Here is a 19243-nt window from a genome sequence, read left to right as displayed (position 1 = left end):
ACTGAGACACCAGGCAGTTCAAGCTATTTACTTCACCGGCTAGATGTGACACCAGTAGAAAAATACTACCTGCCTACAACAGGATTTTACACAACGCAGAAATATGAGTCTAGTACACACAAACGTACTGAATGGATGCAGAAGATAATCTACTGCATTCCTAAGGATGCATAATAGTAATCATTGCCCGAGTACTTCACAAGTAATACAAATTCCTGAAATTCATATATCCTCTAAGGACCCTTGAAATTAAACCTTGGGTCCCCAGGACTCCAGGACCTAGTTTGGAAGAGGTAAAACCCTGCTACAACCAGGACAGAGAATGGATGTAGTTCATTCAATTTGCTAGGCCTGTGGAATGCAAGAACATAAGGCTGTCTGTACCAGTATCCTGATTACTGTAGATTGTGTATGACATATAACTGCGGGGGCACGAGTGGCCCAGTCGTCCAGGCGCTGCGATTCGCTGTGCAGAGTTACGTCCCTTGGGCACGCCAGAAACCTATGATTCAAATCCCGGTTCGCCCCGATTATATTACTAGGTTTGTCAGCACTATACAGTGGTAAACGTCTGAGACCTGCATCATTTTGGGCTTTTCTTCCACATTAAGCTGACACGCCGTGATATAACTGGAATACTGTTGAAAGCAGCGTTAAACCCAACTCACTCACTCGCTCACATATAACTGACAATTCTATTCAGGTAGGACAAACACTCTTTGTTCATGGAGATAGTGGTTGATTGTCAGTTGACATTGAAGCCCTCATAGCACTGTTGGCTGAAGGATTCTGAGCATGTGTAATGACATCAGTAACCATGCAACTGGCAACCAAGAGTAGTGTGCCACACATCACCAGCCTGTTCATATTAATGACAACCCCAATGTCGATAATGAATACACCCAGTACATCCCAGAACATCTATTAGTACAACATGAATAATAAATTAGGAAACCGGGTTACATCTGTGAATGAAACAATGAACACAACAACATATATACAGTCAGGTGACCTCTGACATAGTTCCTAGGCTTGGGGGGGGGGGGGGGGGGGGGTAGCCTTGTGGTTCAAGCGTTCTCTAATCATGTCGCTGACACGGGTTCAATTCCCCATATAGGTACATGTGAAGCCCACTTCTGGTGTCCCCAATCAATGATATCACTGGTATATTGCTAAAATGGGCATAAAACATACTCACTCACTCTTAGGCAATGAATTTTGAAACATGGCATTGACAGTCAGAGTGTGTTACTTGCAAACAGATTTTTTTTGTTCATCCTTTTCTTTGTGAGTGACTTAATGTCTTGAAGTGTGGAGTCAAAACCAGCCCTTGAAAGGATTCCATCAAAAATATTAAAATTTGTTTTTTTGTAATTTGAAATTACACTGATTTTCAACAATGAACGCAATAGTAAATATTAATTGTGGACATTTTTTCCATCAAACAACATGATGATTTATCTGTACATACTAAGGTCCAACAGGTTGCCGTCAGGAGTGGAAATGGATGATTTGGGAGATTTGGCAGCCGGTGATCCACTCTTGGGATGTTTTGACTTCCGCTTCACTGCTTTTCCAGGAGGAGTTTTAGTGACATCTGTTTCTGGGGTGCTGACAACAGACACACTGATAGTCGTCACGTCTGGCTTCAGAGTAGCCGAGGTATCGACATCGACTGCCTCAGTCTGCGTAGTCTCCATGTCTGTCACTACCTCAGCTATGCTGTCATCTGCAAGGGGAAGACACAGGACTTGATTACAGTTCACTTGGAGTGATTTCACAAGTGATTTCGGGTTTACCTGGATTTATCTAGGATTCCAAACTAAGTGTCCTTGACTGGCAAATTGGGGAAAAAAACATTATTTTCTTCATTATGATAATGTTTACTTTCCTATAGATGCAATGCCCATGTCATTTCCCTGATAAATGTGGTGTATCCCACCAACCTGGTGACAAAATCTCCCCCTGCATGTGTTCCTAGAGCCAGGTCTGATTCTACCCATCGTATTTCCCTGATAAATGTGGTGTATCCCACCAACCTGGTGACAGTATTTCCCCCTGCATGTGTTCCTAGAGCCAGGTCTGATATTACCCTTGTTATTTCCCAGATAAACATGATGTATCCCACCAACCTGGTGACACAATCTCCCCCTGCATGTGTTCCTAGAGCCAGGTCTGATATTACCCTTGTTATTTCCCAGATAAACGTGGTGTATCCCACCAACCTGGTGACAGAATCTCCCCCTACATGTGTTCCTAGAGCCAGGTCTGATTCTACCCATGTTATTTCCCCGATAAACATGATAAAGGTGATGTATCCCTCCAACCTGGTGACAGAATCTCCCCCAGCATGTGTTCCTAGAGCCAGGTCTGATTCTACCCATGTTATTTCCCCGATAAACGTGATGTATCCCACCAACCTGGTGACTGAACCTCCCCCTGCATGTGTTCCTAGAGACAGCTCTGATTATACCCATTTTATTTCCCTGATAAACGTGATGTATCCCACCAACCTGGTGACAGAATCTCCCCCTGCATGTGTTCCTAGAGACAGCTCTGATTATACCCATTTTATTTCCCTGATAAACGTGATGTATCCCACCAACCTGGTGACAGAATCTCCCCCTGCATGTGTTCCATCAGGCGACTCTTCTCAATGTCAAACTCTTGGCTCAGCTTGCTCGCATTGTAAAACTTGGTGGCTATCAAACTGAAACAATAAGTAAACATTTCCTTTTTAACACACGTTTGAAAGAGTGAACTGGGTTTACGCAGCTTTCAACAGTATTTCAGTCATATCACAGCATGACCTGGGAAGAAAGCAGGTCTTAGACGTTTACCACTTTGGTGGAACCTACAAGCATTGGTATGGTGCTCACAAACCAAGAAACATACTTTTGGACAAACCAGGATTCTAACCCACAGTCATAGGATACTGGCATGGCTAAGGGACACAACTCTGTACTGCACATACCCGCACATGCCCCCACGATTCAGAATGATCTTTTGAATTTAAATAGGTATTGTAAAATATTCATTAAGCATCAGCACGTCTGCTACTGCAACTCAACATTTACAGTGTGTGGATGAGCAGTGTTTTGCCTTTTATCATAGGATCATTTGACAAGGTGGCACAAATACATTGTCGTAACAGGTTGATCCACTTTTGTCTAAACATCCCTGTCATACCATGTTTGTTTGTTTGTTTAACGCCGCACTCAGCGATATTCCAGCTATATGACAGCAGTCTGTAAATAATCGATTCTGGATCAGACAATCCAGTGACTGACATCATGAACATCAATCCACGCAATTGGGATACGGTGACATGCATTAACCAAGTCAGCGAGCCTGACCCCCCCGATCCCGTTAGTTGTCTCTTACCACAAGCATGGTCGCCTTTTATGACAAGCATGGGTTGGTGAAGACCTATTCTACCCCAGATCTTCACGGGTGTAGTCATACCACGAACAGGTGTGACAGACTACTGCACATCCTACTAACATGGGACACAAAGATGGGTCTGACTTACATAGAAGTTCTCTGTTTGCCGAAACTTTTCATGACACTGGTGATGACCCCACACTTGAGGAGGTTGCGTACAATGGTGCGACACTCGAGACGGGGCAGGGTCATCAACGACTGCAGCTGTGTCTGCATCAACCCCTGTGCACCGGCCTTCTCAAAATGCATCATTGCCTGCTGAAGAAGTGGCCGCTCATACAACCACGGCACCGCTGCATAATCTGAGGGGGAAGTGAAAACCAATTTTCTTATTCAAATCTGACACGTCTGACCAAATACATAGAAAGTCAGACACAAACATAATAAAGTAATTTGTTGTTAAACGCGCACTCGGAAATATACCAGCGTTAAGATGGCAGTCCATTATATATTCAAGTCTGGACAAGACAATCCAGTGATTGATATTACTTATAAAAGCAACAATCCAGACAGTCTGAGTGAGTGAGTGAGTGAGTGAGTATGGCTTTACGCCGCTTTTAGCAATATTCCAGCAATATCAGAGCGGGGGACACCAGAAATGGGCTTCACACATTGTACCAATGTCGAGAATCGAACCCGGGTCGTGACGAGTGGACGCTTTAACCACAAGGCTACCCGACCGCACCCTCCAGACAGTCTGAGTGCAATGACATGCTGTCATCCAAGTTACCACCATTGGTTGCTAAGGATGATGGTGTAAACATATGAAACGTAGAAAACTTGTAATAGAGAACTGTTTCCCATTGCCAAAACATAAAATGGTCAGTTCATCATATCTACAATTGGTTTCTGATAATTTGAAAGCTGAAATCCATGAAACATGAGATAAAGGACTATGGATCACCCAAACACGTACACTGGTCAACCCCCCATGACCTGGTCCTATAATCACCACCAGCTCACCTGCAACCCTTTCATCTTCCTCGTCATCATCGTCATCATCTACTTCCTCCTTGAATGGCTTCACCAACTTGATGACTTTCAGGTTCCGCTCCTTCAGGAATGACCTGGCAGAAAAATGGCATCGACCTGTCAAAACTGTTTCCTCGTCAACACAGGACAGTGTGTGGGCAAGTGAATTAACGCTCCATCGTATATTTGTTCAGTCACAAAATAGCACGAAAAGATGTTTATAGGAGGGTAACGATTCACATATTTACAATATTCGGTGCATCGCGACACTCTATGCCATGATACAAGTATTGTATAGGTGGTCATGTATCAATACAAACCATACATATATATATATTTGTCATTACTTGTAATATAATCCAGCTATCTGTGTGGATGGACATCTTGACAATTAGTGTTTAATATGTTGCAATGACTTTACACTTTGTATGAGCAGGGTAAGTATAGACTTGCTTTGTGAGAAACTCCTCTTCTGGGGCATCAGGGTAGAACTGGCGGTATGGTACATCTTGCACCACGAAGAACGATTTGTCCTTGATCAGCCTTTTGAAGGCTACCTCGGGGAGATCCTGCAATTGTGTATTTTGTAAACATGACTAAATATAATCCAAACACATTTTTTTTCAGTGTTTTTTTTAAATTAATGGTCACTAATCGCTACCCCACCATACCCAGTTTATGTTTAAAGCAGGGAATGAATACTGTGTAACATATGTACGTACAAAGTCCTCCCTGACGATGGTGGTCACCTCGGAGTGGTTCTCCTTGCTCTCCAGGTATTTACACACCGTCTCCAGCAGCATGCGTGTCTTGCTCATGATGCGGCTGAAGTAGCGACGCAGGTGCATCAGGCGACAGTTGAGCTGCTTCCCCTTCTCGTCACGGATACAGAATGCCTGCACAATAAAACACTGACTCACGGATACAGAACACCTGTACAATAAAACACTGACTCACTGATACAGAACGCATGTACAATAAAACACTAACTCACTGATACAGAACGCCTGTACAGCAAAACACTGACTCACTACACTGACTCACTGATACAGAACGCCTGTACAGCAAAACACTGACTCACTGATACAGAACGCCTGTACAACAAAACACTGACTCACTGATACAGAACGCCTGTACAACAAAACACTGACTCACTGGTACAGAACGCCTGTACAACAAAACATTGACTCACTGGTACAGAATGCCTGTACAACAAAACACTGACTCACTGATACAGAACACCTGTACAATAAAACACTAACTCACTGATACAGAACGCCTGTACAACAAAACACTGACTCACTACACTGACTCATTGATACAGAACACCTGTACAACAAAACACTGACTCACTGATACAGAATACCTGTACAACAAAACACTGACTCACTGATACAGAACGCCTGCACAACAAAACACTGACTCACTACATTGACTCGCTGATACAGAACACCTGTACAACAAAACACTGACTCACTGATACAGAACGCATGTAGAATACAACACTGACTCATAGATACAGAACTCCTGTACAATAAAACAGTTTGTCTTTTAACGCCGCACTCTGCTATATGACGGTGGTTTGAACCTTATCAAGTCCGGAACAGACAAACTCAGATATGAAGACATGCTCAGCTGCAGATTCCTTGAGTCACCTTGTAGGAACCAAATCTAACCTTGGATGCCCCACAAACTGCAGTAGAGAAATGATTGTAGGACGAAAACAACACCCATCAATTGATTTTTTTCTGACAGTCCTGTACCGCTTCAGGTTTAGAAACAGTCCCCCTAAGGAGGTACTACAAATATTTACCCACCTGCTTTGTGATCAGCTTTAGTTTCACCAGCTTCTTGCAATGATAGAACAGTTTCTTGGACTCGATCTTGAACACACCCAGACTTCCAGTGACCTCAGAGTGTGTCGTCACCTCCCCATTGTAACGAGATCTAAATATAAGAAAGTACAACTTGGAGGTGAGGTGAAATGGGGTTAAATATCCCATTCAAAATTATTTCACGTCTATACGACGCGGCCAGAGATCGAACCACCCACCTTGCACTCTCTGGGCACACATTCTTTTCACTAGACCACAGAGCTGGTCAGCACAACATGGAAATAATCAATACCAGTTTTTGAAATTCTTTGGATTAGACCTGATACCATGGTAACAATGCTCATTCAGTTAAACACACTACGTATTGCACAAAAGTGTTCTTCCGGGACTTACATCTCTAAGCAGAAATAAACAATTACATGCAAGAAAACAATATTTTTCTTGTACCGTAGCCTAAACACAAACAATGCTTCTGGTGTCACCAAAGCAGGTGAAGCATGTAATTAAGAAATACCATTCTTGGCAATCCAATAACAGTCATCTCCTCGAAATAGAATCTCAGAAACGTCATCTCAGAGCCATGTACATGACTGTTTACTTCTAAAAGAAGGAATTCATAAGAAATAGGTAACTCAATACGATGAGCAAATCCTTGATTTCAAATAACATGAAACATTGACCTTGCAATTCTCTCCAGGAGGCAGTACTCGATGTCATCGATGCGTAGAGTGGACTTGGCCTCGGTTCCAAGCAATGTTGTTGACCTCAGGGCCTGACTCGCTACAACCACGAGCCTATCTCCCCACCTGGATTATAACACAGCAGAGAGTTGTCATTCGGTAGATATATTCAGTACAGTGAGTGAGTGAGTATGGTTTTACACTGCCTTAAGCAATATTCCAGCAATATCACAGCAGGGGGAAACCAGAAATTGTAAATTTAACAATAAATTGTATATCTATACACTTATCCCATCTCACACTATGCATTTCTCATTCTTTTTTCGAACCTAAGTGGAAACGTGCCAAAACAAAGGTTTCCAGCTTCTGAAAAAACATTCCACCCGAATACACATAACATCACCATGGTCACCTCCCAAGAGTCATGCACACTTTTCATGCAGGTCAACCTAATCGCGCTGAACATGTGATTTCCCCAGCTAGAAACCCTTGTTTAGGCCTGTTTCCACTTATTATCGAAAGAGGTGAGGTGAGGTGAAATGGGGTTTAACGTCGCGTCCAAGATTATTGTACTTATATCGCGACGTGCATGCACGTGTGTGTGTGGCTGCTTGTACTAGTCCGGACTGATGCCAATTTATAGTGCTAGCACACTGAGATACCATGCCGCAGTATACTGATTCTGAGCCGACCAGTTCTTGTTTTAGACCCTTAATGCCGAGCGCCAAGTACCATCTTTTAACGTCTTTTAGTATGACGTGGTCTGGGATCGAACCCCAGACCTTCTCCTCCCCGGGCGGACGCTCTACCACTAGACCACAGAGGCGGTCCAGTATCGAAAGAAGAATGAGAAATGCATAGTGTGAGATGGGATAAGTTTCAAACTTGGACTTTACACAGGCTGACCCATGACCCCTTCAGTAGAGTGAAACAAGGCCTTCTTAACAATTAAATTCTTATTCACATGTAAACTTCATTCAATAAAATTCAAAGAAATTCATATGACAAACATAATGCAGATTTTTCATTTTGAGTAAAAAGTGCTGAAATCTTGAAAAACAACATACAAAAAGCAAGATTTTAAATTTGTCATAATTTGTGGAGATTTCTGTATTTTCCGATCTATCTATGCCCAGTATAATCAAATCCAGTGATTGATAGCATGACAGCATCAGCATATGATGAGTGAGTGAGTGAGTTCAGTTTTAGCCCGCTTTGAACTGTATTCCAGTTATATCACAGCATGTCAGCTTACTATGGGAGGAAAGCTCAAAGTGATGCCGGTCTAAGATGTTTACAATTTGGGTATGATGACACACAATCAGTCTGACAATAAATACCCATTTAGTATGCTGTTCCAAAAAGTATGCGGTAACCTATGACCCATTCAGACCCCACATTCGAGGCCCTACATCCCCAGAGCTCTCACCTCTCAATTGCATCTTCTAGTGATAGTTTGACTTTCCACTCTCCTTCCCGAACATCGTCTGTGACATCTTTCCGTGTGAGAAAGGCTTCACATGACCCCTGCACGTCCTCGCCTGTGATCATCTTGAGGGGGTAGATGTTTGGGCCCAGGTCCTGGAAATACCATTGTCGTACCGCCATGTCAGAATGATGAGATCTGATTGGTCCACGTGATCTTTATCAAATACTTTATCATATAATGGGTAGGTTTCTCGGCATATAAACAAACATGGTGTCGCACTTGTCATTCGGTGATCGAGTCAGAATTAACCATTGTGAATTTGGATAAACTACAGGGATAATTGCTACAGTTACAAAAAAAACAGTCTTATATACTGAAAATCAGTGTCGAACTGTGACGTAACTAAGGCATTTTATAAGTTTTGGCAACTTTGGAGATATAAATTTCGAAACAATTTTGCGAGGGCACTAGGCCTAGCCAAGCGGGATCAGTAGCCATATATGTGCTTGTAGACCTCTGCGGCTTGAAACCTTCTCCACAAATAAAAATAGTTGGATTTAGGCGAAATATGTATGAATTTTTACAAACCTGTAGAGGTTATGAATTCTCTGATGAAATCCTCCTTGGGGCACTTATTGCATTTTCCTGGCTCAAGAAAATCTACATGACATAGTTGTAACCATTTTCCTTAATAAAAATTGTTACCACACAAAAAACTTTGTTTTTGTCTGATATACGTCCACCCTTATGGTGCCTCACCCTCCACGGCGCGTCACGCCAAGGGAAGCAACTCTCACCCAAATCACTTTCCATATGTCTAATGCTGACGGAATGTGGGGAGGCGGGTGGCCGTGCCCCAAGGAGGATTTCATCAGAGAATTCATAACCTCTACAGGTTTGTAAAATTCTCTTTCAGATTAAATCCTCCTTGGGGCACTTATTGCATCAAGATAGACTCCTAAAGATAATCTAGGAAGTGGCATCCGTCAGCAACAAGCGTGCATAAATACATCGTATTTTGATTATTTCAATGAATAAACAAGAGTTCAATAAATGGAACCAACCTTATCGTGAGGCACCACCGTCGAAAGGCGGGGGCTGGAGACAGGGCGTTATCGACCATACACCATGAAAAGAGCCATTCTTTGTGGCTTATCATATCGAGAACTCGAGACACACACACCCCCCACCCCCCACACTTTTTTTGAACAAGTGATATTGGGGCACAGATCACGAGAGCCTATAAACCCGCACAGAGCTAGGCCAGAGGGTCCCCGTAATCGAAGGAGTGCATGTGCAAATACGATGATTATCGAGTGGTAATGGCTGGTATTGTATCGACCGTAGAAGATAAAATCCGGACCGTTACTGAGCAGTGTTATAACCGGTCCGGGCGGTCTAAAATCTCGAAGGCTCAATCGGCTAGAGATGTAGAACTTTGCCCAGTTCGGAGAACTGACTGACCAAACCGAGCACGCTCGCTTGAGTGTTTGTCGAGTTGGTAATGTTTGATGAACGTGCTCGGCTGGCTCCAAATAGCCGCGGAGCAGATCTCCTCAATGGGCAGAGCCGCGGCATACGCTTGTGTCGTAGCCACTGCTCTAACCGAATGAGCCTTCAACTTGGTAGGGGGGTCCCTGCCTTGAAGTGTGTACGCCGTACATATAGTAGAGACTATCCACCTGGAGATTGTTTGTTTGCTCGCAGGTGAGCCAGCCTTCCTACCGCCATAACAGCAAAATAGTTGATTATCCTTACGGATACCCTTAGTTCTGCTGATATAGGACTTAAGGGTCCTGCGGACATCCAAGACATGAGCATGTCTTGTAGTGGTCCCCGACGAAGAAGGCTGTGAAAGAGCAGGTAGCTCAATAGGAGCCGTCACGTGGAAGGCGTGTGCGACCTTAGGACGGTAAGAGTCCGGCAGGCGAATACTGACCCTGTCCCGGTGAAAGACAGTTAGTTCGGGATCGGCTGACATTGCGTGAATGTCGCCTACCCGTCTGCCGGACGTTACCGCCACAAGGAACGCCGTCTTCCAGCTCAACAGCTGAAGAGAGAGAGACGACAGATCCCGAAAGGAAGGACCGGACAGCCAATCAAGAACGATTGACAATTCCCAAGGGGGACTGATCCGCCGGACAGGCGGTCGGATCCTGTCCACACCTGCTAAAAAACGCTGCACTAATGGGTGCGCACCCAAAAGTGCCCCGTCGACGGGGACGTGAAAGGCAGCGATAGCTGTAGAGTACCCCCGGACTGTCGATGCGGCCAGGCCGACATCTAGTCGCGACTGGAGGAACTCAATCTCTTGGAGAAGCGACGGAGACACCGTTCCCCCCTGCTTCCGGATGTAAGTCATCGCCGTTTGGTTGTCCATCTCTAGACGCACCACTTGGCCACGAAGCAGATCCAGGAAGCGTTGGAACACCAACCTGACCGCTCTCAGTTCTAGCACATTGATATGCAGTTTGATCTCCTGCTGGGACCATAGTCCCGAGGTAGTGTGATCGTTCAGAACGCCTCCCCAGCCGGAGAGTGACGCGTCTGTTTGAACTGTGAGAGACGGCACGGGAGTGTCGAGGGGGAGGCCCCGGGACAGATTCCCGACCTCGGTCCACCACTGAAGGTGTGCATTGAGCCACTGCGGAGTCTCGAGAACAGTCTCGAGATCTTCCGAGTTCACCCAAAGTCGACGGAGCGCTTGTTGAATGGGTCTCATTCTCAAGCGCGCCCGCCAAACCACATCCACTGTCGCCGCCATGTTGCCCAGTAACTGGAGCCATGTACGAGCAGTGTGACTGGCGGACAGAAGGAACTGGGAAGTAACACTTCTGACCTTGGTAATGCGATCTTGTGACAGAGATACAATTCCGCTCACCGTGTTGAAATTCGCCCCTAGGAAGACTACATTCTGAGTAGGGCTCAGATCTGACTTCTTGAGATTGACTATCCACCCTAGAGTGATCAGAATATCTATCACTTGTTGTGTAGCTATCTGACTCAGGGATTGCGATAGAGCTCTTAGTAACCAGTCGTCGAGGTACGGATGGCAGAACCGACCTTTTGACCTGGCCACTTGGGCGGGAATCAACATCAGCTTGGTGAACACCCTCGGGGCCGTAGCGATCCCGAATGGTAGAACCCTGAACTGATAACACCTCCCGTCGAAAGAAAACCTGAGGTATTTCTTGAACTCGGGGTGTATGGGTACGTGGAGATAGGCGTCTTTTAGGTCTATTGACGTTAGCCATTCTCCGGTCTCGACAGCTGAGATCACCGAGCGCAGTGTCTCCATCCTGAAGGACGGTACCTCTATAAGTTTGTTCAGCCTTCTCAGATTGAGAATAGGCCTGAACCCTCCGTCTTTTTTGGTGACTAGGAAATATGTCGAGTAGAAGCCCTCGCTTTCCTGTCCCACGGGAACCGGTTCGATCGCAGCCTTCATAAGAAGTGCGTCGACCTCGGCACGGAGGAATTCCGCCCTCTCTAGGGTAGCAGGCACCGGAGTGTGCTTTATCCCGGAGAAGGGGGGCGGATGGTGTTTCCACCGAGGCAAATGGCCATCCCTTAGAGTGGACAGGGTCCAGGGATTGGATGTGACTGTCTCCCATTCCTGCAGGAATAGAGCCAGTCGGCCGCCTACGGGGACATCCGGCTTGAGGCAGTGGACCCCGGCTGTCGGCAGTTCGATAACATGCGACCGTGGGTCCGCCCGGGGCACTTCGGGCGCTAATGGGAACCCGATGGGTTCCCGGCCCCGCGAAAAGGCTGCTGGCCTCGACCAGCTGCCCTGCCCCGGCCCCTGCCTCTCTTGCTCCTCCCGGCGCCCTTACCTGAAGGAAGCGGCTGCTTCCAAGCAGGTGCAGACTTCTGACCCGGCGCATCAGCGTAGGAGGAAGCAAGTGGAGAGGTCCGCTTACGCGGTTTAACGCATGGTACCTCCAACAAGGCCTTAGAATCCTTGATGGAGGCATACAACTGTGCGGCCTCTCGGACCACCTGCTGAGCCCCAGGGAAGAGGGTGGCACCCATCTTATATGGCAAAGCAAGTAGATCCTGGCGTGTGGAAGCCGAGTATTTGGATACCGACATCCACAGCCTGCGCATGCCCATGACTGCGCACATCATCTGCGAGGCACAGCTACGAATAGCGTCCCTGGCAAGATGACTATGTACCTCCGTCAGTTGCGCGGCCAACTCCGAAGAGTCGGCCGGCCCCCTCTCCCGCTAACTCCCTCTGTACGGCCGACAGATAAGCGGAGTGTACGGACACCCGGAGCTGCTGACATGCGTTACGATATTGCTCCTCGAAGCAAACGTAAGCAGCCTTCAGCTCCGTACCGCACGCGGGAAAGGGTGGCAACCGCCGGCCCTGCTTGACCTTAGCCAAGTTGGGGGTCGAAGACCCCCCCAGGGTAACGGAGGTCCAGACGCATTCGTCCACCACCGGTACCTCAAAATCACCATCCTCTGCTAACGGGTACCGCTTAATAAGTTCGGGCAGGTCGAACTTCCTGCGGGCACCCGACAACAGAGGATTGATAACTTCATGCACCAATGAGGACAGAATACGGAGCCGCACCTGGGGCGCCTTGCTCGGAGCAAAAGCGTCCCCCGGAAGGCGGAACTCAGTCGGATCCGACTGGGGCATAGGCGCAGCCACCTGAGGCAGTACCTGGACAATCTTGTCCCGTACATGCCTCAACGAGGAAACGAAGGAAAATGTTCCCGAGGTCTCCGAGTCGTCTCCCCCCTCCTCCATCCACTCCTCCTCTCTCGATTCCGAGCCGAAATTAATCGACTCTTCCCCGAGAGAAGAGGCAGACGAAGTCGGAAGGGGACGCCCGAAGGCCTGGGCCTTCGCATCCCCGGGCTGCACCCGGCCCGAAGCCGAGTCCCGGTCCCGAGGTGCCGGGGGTTCAAGGGAACCCACCTGGCTCTGGGCTAGCAATCCGCTAGAGGAAGCCTCGGCCTCGGAAGAGGCGTCTGGCTCCGCTAGGGAGAACTGTGCGTCGGTAGTGAACGGGCCAGTGCCCGCCACCCCTCCGCTGGGGAGCGACCTCGAGCCGGCGCCGAAGCCCGGTCTGAGATCGTCCCCGAGACCAAGTGGCCTGCCTCGGCCGACGCCGGGCATATCACAAGGTCTCGAAGCCGCGTCCGGCGCCGACAACGGGGAAGGCTCGGTCCGCATCTCCTCTCGGAGCTGAGACTTTACCTCCTCCATCATCGACGCCATCTGCGACCTCAACAAGGCAGAGATGTCTGCCAAAGACGGTGCAGGAGAGGGTGCAGTGATTGCGACGGGGACCCTAGAGCCTTCTCCCCCGGCCCCCGGGGAGGGAGCGGAGGAGACAGTCTCAGCTGCTTTTTTTCCCCTTCTTACTTTTTTAGATGGGGGGGGGGGCGGTCTTTGCCGATCTAATGTCCACCCCCGCCTTCAATAGACCCTTAAAGTGTAAGAGGTCCACCTTCCTCTTTTTTTGCGCCCGTGGTGTAAATGCAACACAGATCGGGCATGACCCATCGTCATGCCCGTCTTCGGCCAAACACTTTATGCAAGTATCATGCCTGTCTTGGGGGGGAATCGAGGCCGAGCACCCCGTACACAGTTTGAAGGTCTGTAAAAAAGACCGTAATTTTTGAGTTTGGCGGGAAGGGTAATAAAGTGTATCAGTGCGATTGAAAGATCGGAAAGATACGTGCATAAATTGTGCAACTAGAAGCAAAGGCGTAATTTAGAATGCGATTGGTAACGCGATACTAACAGCCAATGTCGTAGTATAATTATAACACCAAAGTGGGCGTGTTACGCGCGAAGGTGTAAAAAACCCGTAAAAAAGGTAAGTGTAATTTAAAAATAAATAACACACCACCTTGGGTTTATTAAAGGAAAAGATTGTAGGCTAAAGCCCGATGATATAACATTAAAAAACCCAAGCCGTTTTTGATGGCCCTGGTGTTACATGTATCATACGTGGCACTACAAAATGGACGCTACTACGGCCTTTGTTTTCAAAGGTATCGTACACGTGTCACATAATTACAACTTTATAACTTCACAATGCGATGTATTACGCCTTTGCATGAAAGAAATGTACCATACATACAGTTTGGTCTGCCATGGTTCTTGTACGAACGATTATCTTGTACTTTGTTTTGTCTTGAAAAAAACAGCACGTCTGTCTTAGTCAGATGACATAAGGAAAGTGATTTGGGTGAGAGTTGCTTCCCTTGGCGTGACGCGCCGTGGAGGGTGAGGCACCATAAGGGTGGACGTATATCAGACAAAAACAAAGTTTTTTGTGTGGTAACAATTTTTATTAAGGAAAATGGTTACAACTATGTCATGTAGATTTTCTTGAGCCAGGAAAATGCAATAAGTGCCCCAAGGAGGATTTAATCTGAAAGAGAATGTTACCTTGTTTCATTTTGGCGCTGTGTGTACATCTGACTGAACTTCTTAACGTTATGACAGAACAGGCTGACTGTCAACAACGTCTGACCGTGACCGTGATGTCTCATAGACTAGGGTTATAGCAGCTTCCCTTTGACAAAGGGCATTACTCTAGCGAACAGACCGATGGATTGCCGCGAAAGGCAAGTAAAAAAATTGTTGCTTTGCGTATATGTTGCTTCGCCACTGTATAAGAAACAGATTTCAGTTGGAACTATATTGGCTATACTGTCACTGTTCGACTGACACATCACTTATCCTGTGACGTAATAAATATTAATGTGAGCATTCCAGGAAAACTCGCAATTATTAGGTAATGTTTGTGAGTGAGGGGAAGCGATTTTCAAGCACAGAGTTGAAGAATGACAGTATATGATAAAGAGGTTATCACGCTTGTGTGTTTAGGGATGGTAAATATCCTGTATTAGGAATAAACACTATGTATTTAGCTCGCCAAGGCTCGCTAAATACAATGTTTATTCCTAATGCAGGATATATACCATTCCCAAACACACTCGCGTGATAACCTCTATTTATCATACCTCCAAGCTAGAATGATGATGTCCGACTGGTTTACGTATCTTGATAAAATATGCTGTATCCTGCCCAGGAGGGAAACAAATTTCTCAGCGAGAGAATAAATCCCTTATACCCAACCACGAGCAAGACAGACTGCTCATGGATTTCTGAGAGGCAGAATAAATCCTTTATAGCCCGCTTCGAAGCAAAAAGCCACACGCTTTTGCCGAGTCAATGAAAGTCGTGTGACATTGCAGAAGCTAACCTCTGCTCAATCGAACTGCTGTTCTCTATCAAGTTTGAACTTGTTTTAATTCTTTTCGAATGTTGTATGAAAACACGTCGGTGAGATAACTTTGTTGTAGCAGGATCACTCGGGGTACATGGGGTTTTGTGCTAGAGGCAAGTAGTATAAAACCCAACGAGGGATGCATAAAAGCCCATGTACCCCAAGTACAACTTATATTGTCCTCCGTATCACCATCCTCCATTACCTACTACTTCATATTGCCATCATATTACGATAAATACCCTGAACCGAATCCCCATTGAGTTGTTTCAAGAAGCTACACATCATCTCTGTTATCACCAACTTTGCACAGGATTTCTCTCGCTCAAGAGCTTGAAATCAACAACCAATCAAAATGACTTTTTGAACGAGAGTTCGGCATTTCAAAATTGTACCTCATACAGGTGTAGCTAGGTGAGGAGTCATTCTACAGATGATCTCCTTAACTTATCAGCTTACGAAAGGGATGCAACTCTTTGATCATGTAGACAAGGTGTCCGACCTTGGATCAGAAGGTCTGTTGTTTGAATCCCATTATAGGACTCAAACACTTCATGGCCGCTACACAAGCACGCCCTTAAGTATTTAACCTAATCAGAAGACAGTCATAAATGAACTTTTAGCCGTAAATTTCTTCTCTTAATGAGGCTGATATTAAACCAAAATACTGTGAGACCAGTTGTAAACTCACTTATTAATGATGTAAAAATATTGGGGTATTTTCATCTTGTTTCTAAATATGAGTTCTTGATTAACAAATGTTAAAGGAGTTAATATGATTTCCTGGAGATGTTAAAACATGTCTGTTCAATTTTTACCATATTCATTGTCTAAGGTAGTACAGTAAACATGGAAAATAAGTTTCCAAACTCTTTCCTCTATAGATACAATGTAAATCTGTGCCGAATACACTCCCAGTATGACTCACCGTGTCTATCCAGAAGCCAGTGTCAGGATCGATGAAATCAAATCTGTTCACATAGACCAGGGGTGGTCGGGGGTCCTGCATCTCATAGAACTGCAAGTCAACATGACCTGCAAAGCTCTTCCACAGATACAGTTTAGACTTGTCATCAACGGCCAGCTGGAACCCCTTCCTCTGCTCCAGCCTCGTCCACAACGTGCTCAGGGTGGCTCCTGGGAAGAACAGTCAGGTAGGAGAGTCAGGTAGGACTGTCAGGTAGGGGAGTCCAGTACAACAGTCAGGTAAAATGGTCAGGCAGGAGAGTCCAGTACAACAGCCATATTGGAGAGTCAGGTAGGACTATCAGGCAGGAGAGTCAGGTAGGACTGTCAGGAAGGGGAGTCTGGTAGGACTGTCAGGTAGGGGAGTCCAGTACAACAGTCAGGTAAAATGGTCAGGCAGGAGAGTCCAGTACAACAGCCATATTGGAGAGTCAGGTAGGACTATCAGGCAGGAGAGTCAGGTAGGACTGTCAGGAAGGGGAGTCTGGTAGGACTGTCAGGTAGGGGAGTCCAGTACAACAGTCAGGTAAAATGGTCAGGCAGGAGAGTCCAGTACAACAGCCATATTGGAGAGTCAGGTAGGACTATCAGGCAGGAGAGTCAGGTAGGACTGTCAGGTAGGGGAGTCCAGTACAACAGTCAGGTAAAATGGTCAGGCAGGAGAGTCCAGTACAACAGCCATATTGGAGAGTCAGGTAGGACTATCAGGCAGGAGAGTCAGGTAGGACTGTCAGGAAGGGGAGTCTGGTAGGACTGTCAGGTAGGGGAGTCCAGTACAACAGTCAGGTAAAATGGTCAGGCAGGAGAGTCCAGTACAACAGCCATATTGGAGAGTCAGGTAGGACTATCAGGCAGGAGAGTCAGGTAGGACTGTCAGGTAGGGGAGTCCAGTACAACAGTCAGGTAAAATGGTCAGGCAGGAGAGTCCAGTACAACAGCCATATTGGAGAGTCAGGTAGGACTATCAGGTAGGAGAGTCAGGTAGGACTGTCAGGAAGGGGAGTCTGGTAGGACTGTCAGGTAGGGGAGTCCAGTACAACAGTCAGGTAAAATGGTCAGGCAGGAGAGTCCAGTACAACAGCCATATTGGAGAGTCAGGTAGGACTATCAGGTAGGAGAGTCAGGTAGGACTGTCAGGAAGGGGAGTCTGGTAGGACTGTCAGGTAGGGGAGTCCAGTACAACAGTCAGGTAAAATGGTCAGGCAGGAGAGTCCAGTACAACAGCCATATTGGAGAGTCAGGTAGGACTATCAGGTAGGAGAGTCAGGTAGGACTGTCAGGAAGGGGAGTCTGGTACAACAGTCAGGTAGGAGAGTCAGGCAGAACAGTCAGGTAGGGGTGTCAGGTAGGAGAGTCTGGTACAACAGTCAGGTAGGAGAGTCAGGTAGGACTGTCAGGTAGGGGAGTCCAGTACAACAGTCAGGTAGGAGAGTCAGGCAGAACAGTCAGGTAGGGGTGTCAGGTAGGAGAGTCTGGTACAACAGACAGGTAAGGGTGTCAGGTAGGAGTGTCAAGTAGTACAGTGAGGTAGGACTGTCAGGTAAAACACTTCAACAGTTATGTAGAACAGTCAGACAAGAGAGTCCGGTAGAATGTCAGAATCTTAAGCATGGTAAGGTAATATAGTCAGGTGGAACAGTCAGAACAGTGAGGTAGAACATTTGGAACAATTAGGTAGAAATTCAAGAAAATTGTCAGGTAGAAAGTCAGGTAGAATAGTATGGCAGAGCAGTCAGATAGCAGTCCTCATTTATCAATATTAACATGTATTCTCCAAGCGAAATACCCTCACTTAGTCAGACAGTCATTAACATGATTATCTGGAAACCATATGCAGCTATACTCTATAACTAAACCCTCTTCAAGCCGGCCACTTAATTAACGAAACAGTTTGTTTTCAAAATTAAAGTGATTTTTTAGTATGTTAATTGTTTTTTTACATATAATGCAGTGGGATATAGTAATATCAAACAGATCCTGAAGTGGTGTCTTTTGCTATTTGAGTTTTTTGGCCATATTTACTTTCTCGGTATCCATGGATCAATTTGAACTTAGTCTCAAAAGGGGATGGATTTTGTTTCCAGTTCAGAGCTCGAAAATCATTAAATATTCTTCAACAAAACATGAAGGGTTTATCAATCATTTCGTTTCCAGAGCATAACTTGAAAACCGTTCAATATCTTTCGAGAGATGGGGTGGGTGTCGTTTCAGAGTGGAGCTTGAAAATCATGAAATATTCTTTAACAAAACATGAAAGGTTTATCAATCATGTCCTATAGTGGTTTCTTGAAATGATTAGGAATATTTTCCCCCCATTTCCATGAAGATAAACTGGACTTCATCTCAAATGGTCTTGGTGTTTTTGTGAGAGCAGGGCTTGAATGCCTTTAATTATCAAGACTTTGAAAATGTGTTCAAATACAATAAAGATTCTTTGATCAGACTCTGTGATATCTTTTTCCATATTGACAGTTGTCAGGAAGTATAATCATAGGATAATCATCTGAAAATGCTCAAAAATGGGAACCGGGGAATATGTCATCTTTTGAAGACTTGTTTTATTAACTTACCATCCAGACCTTCCAGAGCAATCTCCTCAATGATTTGTGTGAGAAAATCAAGCGACATCTTCTAAAATTTCCAGTCAGTTAA

The 19243-nt window shown here is 45.9% G+C and overlaps 1 protein-coding gene across 1 annotated transcript in view; it reads right to left on the bottom strand.

The window, feature by feature from the left end:
* The window catches only part of LOC139445181 (general transcription factor 3C polypeptide 1-like), a 281341-nt gene extending 262098 nt beyond the window's left edge, over positions 1–19243 (bottom strand). The window contains exons 1-11 of the mRNA XM_071226303.1: positions 19162–19243; positions 16554–16762; positions 8361–8512; positions 6932–7057; positions 6234–6363; positions 5139–5312; positions 4870–4985; positions 4408–4511; positions 3533–3746; positions 2607–2710; positions 1472–1729 (exon numbers count right to left, since the gene is read on the bottom strand). Coding sequence (XP_071082404.1) covers positions 1472–1729; positions 2607–2710; positions 3533–3746; positions 4408–4511; positions 4870–4985; positions 5139–5312; positions 6234–6363; positions 6932–7057; positions 8361–8512; positions 16554–16762; positions 19162–19219 — 1645 coding nt within the window. The 5' untranslated portion in view covers positions 19220–19243. The remainder of the gene's footprint in view (positions 1–1471; positions 1730–2606; positions 2711–3532; positions 3747–4407; positions 4512–4869; positions 4986–5138; positions 5313–6233; positions 6364–6931; positions 7058–8360; positions 8513–16553; positions 16763–19161) is intronic.

Source organism: Haliotis cracherodii, unplaced genomic scaffold, assembly GCF_022045235.1.
Source record: "Haliotis cracherodii isolate W230 unplaced genomic scaffold, xgHalCrac1.p SCAF_6, whole genome shotgun sequence".
Lineage (NCBI taxonomy): Eukaryota > Metazoa > Mollusca > Gastropoda > Lepetellida > Haliotidae > Haliotis > Haliotis cracherodii.
Note: the sequence above shows the minus strand (reverse complement) of the source record. Positions and strands in the feature narration are given on the sequence as shown.